The sequence below is a fragment of the Heptranchias perlo genome, chromosome 39 (assembly GCF_035084215.1).
Source record: "Heptranchias perlo isolate sHepPer1 chromosome 39, sHepPer1.hap1, whole genome shotgun sequence".
Lineage (NCBI taxonomy): Eukaryota > Metazoa > Chordata > Chondrichthyes > Hexanchiformes > Hexanchidae > Heptranchias > Heptranchias perlo.
In genome coordinates this window covers 16,326,728-16,333,325 of record NC_090363.1, presented here as the reverse complement: position 1 = coordinate 16,333,325, position 6,598 = coordinate 16,326,728, and the positions used below count along the sequence as shown (strand labels likewise).

Below are 6,598 nucleotides of genomic sequence, written 5' to 3'. Positions count from 1 at the left end.
TTGTGATCAGTTATTATGTCTCCTTACTGATGCTTATGTATTATTGCTCTGGTTGTCTAACAACATTACCTATTTCTGTTCTGATGTACTCGATGCACCGTCAATAATTACGGCTATCATTGAAATGAAGAACCTATTTTCAGTTTGCAGCACATTCTTAAAGCAAAGAGCTGTTAAAAAATACAGTTTGGTGTGACGTTTCAAAATCAACAATTTTAGTGATTTTATACTCCTTTATTAATGGTCCTTCAGATGTTGTTGAATTTTCAATTTCAGAGCTCAGGACAATTCTGCACCTCTAGTCCATGATTTTTGTGACCAATTTCATTCACACCACTTCGGCACATCAGATGTTCTGTAACAAGTGGGCGAACTGCTCGTTCATTTTACAGCACAAAATGAAAATCTGCACCAGAGGTCATTTTAACCTAACTCTCCCATTGAACAAGTGATGGGATTGTTCGGCTGCCGGTTTTGCAAAATGAGTGACATCGAATTAGCTGTCCATTATACACCCTGTCTGAATTTCCTTTCCATTGAAGGAATTGGAAGGGAAAATTGTGTGAGTTGGAAAATGGGTGGTGATTTTGATATTACCTCTTTCACATCATTGCCTAAAGTCAAAATTCCCCCGGTCTGATTTTAGCTTCCAAATGGTGAATTTTGACTTTTGTTACTGGGTGCAAAACCGGCGGTAGTTGATCGGCTGTGCAGTTTACAACCCACTTGACTTTTGCTTCCATTGAGGCTGATGGAAATGAAAATTGGGTGAGAGGTTAGTATGTAAAACAGTCGGCTGATCCGCTACAAGACGGATTTCTGCCCAGCGGTAAAATTGGAATTTCATGCTCAGTGAAATCAATGGAAGTTAAAATCAGGTGCAGTATAAAACTGGCAGCGATTTGATCCAGGCGGTTGCTCAAAATTACCCCAAGTTCACATCTAAAACCATATGGGATATCCTCAGGTCAAAACTAACAAATCCAAACTGGGCATTCATGAGGCACTGTGAGTCATTAGCAGCAGAATTATTTACCATCAGAATGTTTATCTCTTACTCCTCCATCACCATCAAGCCAGGAGACCAATCCTGGTTTAATCCTGAGTGTAGAAATGCTGAGCTTGGAACACAGTCAACATTTAATGCAACTCGAATTTGTTTTGACTGATGCTGGCAAGGTCACACTTATTACCCATTCCCAATTTCCCACAAAGGAAGTATTGGGCCTTGTTATTGAACAGCAACTGTTTTTACAATGGTGCCGTTCTGACACCACTTCAGAGGACATTAAGACTCATTCGAATAGTGGGCGACCTACCGAGTTGGTGGCTAATTCCCATTTCTGAAGGACATGAGTGAAGCAGTGGTATTTTTGTGAACTCAACCATTTTCATTTTTCTTTTTTTTTCTTTTTCTGGTGCTACTGTCCTCAAGTTACTTAATTATTTGAACGTTGGGATGTGAACTTTCGATCTCTGGTTTGCTGGCTAGTGCCAGAACGACCGTACATCCCCAAATACTCTTTCATGCAGATGAAGAACAGGACATCGTTCACTAGTTTCCAGCAGTGGTTTGTTACCATTTGTAACTGAATCACATTCCTGATTGAAACATTTCGCGTTTCTATTGTGCCGTAATACCAGGCATCACTGAAAAACCTAACCTAGTGGTTTGCACACAGAACAGCAAGAGGGTAATTCATGAAAGTATTTTTAATGGGGGGGTGTAAATTTTACTTTAGACATTAGAGTAAAATTGGTGATAATCAAATTGACTGCCGATTATGTGCGCTGTCCAATTTTCCAGACTATTGACTTCAATGGAGAGCAAAATCGGTGTGTCGTGGGAGGCTAATTCAATACCGTCTATTTTATCGCCCAAAGTTAAAATTAGCTCCAATGTGTTCGTTAATTCAATACATTGTGAATCATCACGGTTACAGTGGATTATCAATCAGATTATTTAAAGTAAAGGTCTGAGGAGGTGAAATTCAACTTGGCACGGAAGCAATGTGTGTGATATCCTATCTGCCTCTAGATAGGAACAAAGAAAAATTTATGGCACAGAAGGAGGCCATTCGGCCCATCGTGTCTGTGCCGGTCGAAAAAGAGCTACCAGATTAATCCCACTTTCCAGCAATTGGTCCGTAGCCTTGTAGGTTATGGCACTTCAAGTGCATATCCAACACTTTTTAAATATGGTGAAGGTTTCTGCCTCCACCACCCTTTCAGGTAGTGAGTTCCAGACCCCTACCACCCTCTGTGTGATTTGTTTTTTATTCAACTCCCCTCCAATCTTTCTAACAATCACTTTAAATCTATGCCCACTAGTTATTGACCTCTAATCGAAGGGAAATAGACCCTTTCTGTCCACGCTATTTAGGCCCCTCATAACTTTATACACCTCAATTAGATCACCCTTCACTCTCCACTGTTCCAACGAAAACAAACCCAGTTTATCCAATCTTTCCTCATAGCTAAAATTCTCCAGTCCTGGCACATCTTTGTAAATCTCCTCTGTACCATCTCTAGTGCAATCACATCGTTCCTGTAATGTGGTGACCAGAATTGTATGCAGTACTCAAGCTGTGGCCTAACTAGTATTTTATACAGTTCGAGCATAACCTTTATGCTCTTATATTCTATGCCTCGGCTAATAAAGGAATGTATCCCATATGCCACCTTATCTACCTATTCTACTACCTTCAACGACCTGCACTGCAAGGTCCCTCCCTTCCTCTACACCTCTCAGTATCCTCCCATTTATTGTGTATTCCCTGCCTTGTTTGACCTCCCCAAATGCATCAACTCACACTTCCCCAGATTGCATCCCGTTTGCCTCTTTTCTGCCCACCTGACCAGTCCATTGACATCTTCCTGCAGTCCACAGCTTTCCTCCTCACGATTAACCACACGGCCAACTTTTGTATCATCTGCAAACTTCTTAATCATGTCCCCTACATTTAAGTTTAAATCATTAATATATACCCCAAAAAACAAGGGACCAAGTACTGAGCCATGTGGAACCCCACTGGAAACAGCCTTCCAGGCACAAAAACACCCATCGACCATTGCCCTTTGCCTCCTGCCACTGTGCCAATTTTGGATCCAATTTGCCACTTTCCCTTAGATCCGTGGGCTTTTAGTTTTTTGACCAGTCTGCCATGTGGGACCTTATCAAAAGCCTTGCTAAAATCCACGTGGACTACATCAAACTCACTAACCTCATCGACCTTCCTTGTTTCCTCCTCAAAAAATTCTTGCCTCACCCGATATTTAGTTCCATTGAAGTTCCCGCCCAAGTCGAATTTCACCCCATTGTCCGCACTGCTGATCCACGACAACACGGGAATTATTTGAAGTTTAGGTGATAGTGCAGACCGGAGGGTAACAGATCGGCCTCCGGTTATACAGCTCTCTTGATTTTAGATCCCAGTGAAGTCAATGGAAAGGAAAGTTGGGTATAATGGGGGTGGATCCGATATCGCCCGTTTTACACGGTGGCCAAAGTTAGTTTTATCCCTCCCCCCGCCCTCCCCGTGTTCCCTGAATTGGTTGTGACCAGCTTTGTAACTAAGTGGAAATAAATCGTTCGACTCTGGAAAAAAATCACTCAATTCCACATCAGTTTATTGTTTGGTTGAAATAATTCAAATGGTGAAGCATGGGTTAAGCGACAGGACCAGAAATACACATGTTGGTGTGATTTTACACACACTGCTCAACCCTTTCTTATGCCTTTTAGGTTTTTGCCCTCTAATAGGCTAAATATAAATTGAGTTTTTTTACAGGATAATCAGTATCCAGACCCCTTTAAACAAGCTCGAAAACTAGGAAACAATGAGACGCCAGTTTACTGCTTTTTATTCATATTACCCACCCACTACCTACAGTGACCATGAGATTATTGGTACAGAAAATTACCCACCTGGGGAGTCATCAGGAAGATTTACTAGCGCTTAGTTCTGATGTGTTTACACTGGTCGAAGCTCGAAGTTCAAACCCGCTTAAGCTTTTGTGTGTTGTATGGTCTTAGTGACGACTTGCTAAACTAATGATAACATGTCAAAACGTGCTGGTTATATTTGAATAATACATAACATGTTAACCCATTAAATCATTTGTAAATTATGTAATCCTCTTCATTACACCTTCACGAGACTACCATTAGTTTATTACGGTTTGTACCTTACTATCTCATCTTTTCTCGTACCTTCTCTATTAGTCTTTTTTATCCAGTCAGTCTTCTGATCATCTCCTGATTGCTTGGATCTGTGCCTGGAACATGCCATGTCTGTCCGTGTAGATTAGTGGTCCAGTAATGTTTGTTCACAAGTTTTAATTTTGCCTCATATGACCTTTTAGAACCTGCTTATATTGCGGATTCTTAGTTTTAATATGTATAAGTGTCTTTAATATTAAGAAATGTTTAATAATGTTATTAAAATTATTGGGGTCTTCCCCACCTGGCCTACCCCTGTCTACAATGAGTAATTTCCGCATCATTTTCTTTCTTTTGTAGCTAATTTAATGACGATTGTGATTCTTTCCCGGGGAACGTGCGGTCTCTCCAAATGGATCACTCGCTATCTGGTTGCCATGGCAATAGCGGATCTGCTTGTCATGATATTTGATGTAATCTTGTATGGGATGAAAGATATTTATTTCCCATATTCATTCCTGAACTACACTTCTGTCTGCAGAATCAATCTCCCTCTGATTTATTTTGCCATTGATTGCTCAGTCTGGTTAACCGTGACTTTTGCCTTTGATCGCTTTGTAGCCATTTGTTGCCGGAATTTGAGAACGAAATATTGTACAGATAAAACCGCCGCTACGGTTATAGTGACAGTTTGTGGACTGAGCTTTTTAGAAAATGTTCCAATGTGGTTTACGTATGAGCCCCGGGAAGTAATTGACAACACCTCGTGGTTCTGCAAAGCTCAGTCAAGCTTTTATACCTCTCCCGCCTGGATAGCCTATCTCTGGTTAGACAGTATTTTAACCCCATTTGCTCCATTCGTTTTGATTTTGCTCCTCAATGCTTTGACCATCAGGCATATTTTAGCAGCTAATATTATCCGCAAGGGATTACAAGGCAACAATGGTGAGAATCAAAATGATCCAGAGATGAGGAATCGAAGAAAATCCATAATCTTTCTACTCGCCATATCTGGCAATTTTGTACTGTTGTGGATGCTAACTCTGATGTATTACATGTGTGTACAAATTGCAGACTCTCAGTTTTTGCAGACAGATTACACCGACCCTTTCACTATCATGGAACAAACAGGATACCTGCTGCAGCGGTTCAGTTCGTGTACCAACACCATTATCTATGCAGTGGTTCAGACCAAGTTCAGAGAGGAGTTAGTGAATACGGTTAAAAGTCCCTTCACTTTAATTATTAACTTAATGAAACATTGATGGGAACAGGATTGTTCCATAGTTGACTAAAGACACATTGGGCCACTATTTTACTTTCCCAAAGCAATAGGGGTAGATTTTCAATCGAAATAAATGAGGATTCGACATTGGGAGCGCTATCAGCCCCGTCGCTTTACCACACACGAGGCCAAAGAGAAAATTTACATCTCACTGAGGTCAATTTTCCTTGCGTGAAAAATGTATTGTTGCGAATGGGCTGCCCATTTTACTGTTGCCTGATTTTCGTTTCAAACAGGCCCTTAGTATAGATTTCTATCTTTACTATCTGAACCTTTACCATTGTCTGGATGGAGTGCAGAATGAAAAATCCCAGGAGAGAGATCACACACCTGTAACAGTACCCATTCTTTACCGCCCAAGATGAATTTATACCCTCCTGTTTCTCTGATTACACTCATGGTGCAACGCCCTCTCTTCACCTCAATAACAGCAGTTGTGCCTCGGACTGCCCCCTTCCTACTCTCTGGAACTCCCTTTTGTAAACTTCTTCGCAGCTCCACCTCGTTTAGGACCCTCCTTGGACTGCATCCTGGTGACCAAGCTTTGGACAGTCTCTTGAGATGTATTTTGAGACCCTCTGAAGGGATTTAGAATTGTTGTCACCCGGTTTTTCCAGCCACTTTAATTCTCCCCTTCCTATGAGTTTTGCGCACACGTAATTGTTTGCTCTGACCACTATTGTGTTCCCTAAGCCCGTTAGAATCATTTGAATCCTAAAGCTATGCTAATGCACCATTAAAATTGGATGCTCAAGGTATTTTTTTACTTCATCAGGCTTTTAAAAAATTCAATGATCATTCCCGACATTTGACTGGGTTTACCGCTGATCTTCTGCCAAAGTTATAGCGGTAGATTGAGGATCCACCGCAGAAATTAATAATTAAAGTTATCATTACGAAATATACAGTCTGTATGAATATTACCGATTGTCACTAATATTATTTCAAGTGAAGACACAGGGATTTTAACCCAGACCGTGGTTGCAGGCAGACTGGGGCCAAGGCAAGTATCAAATGCACTCACTGACTTAACAGGGGGGAGACAAAAAGCAAGTAACTATAGACCAGTTAGCCTAACATCTGTCAATGAGAAAATGCTAGAATCGATTATTAAAGAAGTCGTAGGAGGATATTTGGAGACTCATAATATA

At 41.0% G+C, this 6,598-nt stretch overlaps 1 protein-coding gene across 1 annotated transcript; it reads left to right on the top strand.

The window, feature by feature from the left end:
* The first annotated feature begins 4,599 nt into the window (after positions 1–4,599).
* Positions 4,600–5,427, top strand: LOC137305295 (G-protein coupled receptor daf-37-like). The gene has a single exon (XM_067974145.1). It carries the CDS (start codon positions 4,600–4,602, stop codon positions 5,425–5,427), a length of 828 nt encoding a protein of 275 aa, XP_067830246.1.
* The last annotated feature ends 1,171 nt before the right edge of the window (positions 5,428–6,598 follow it).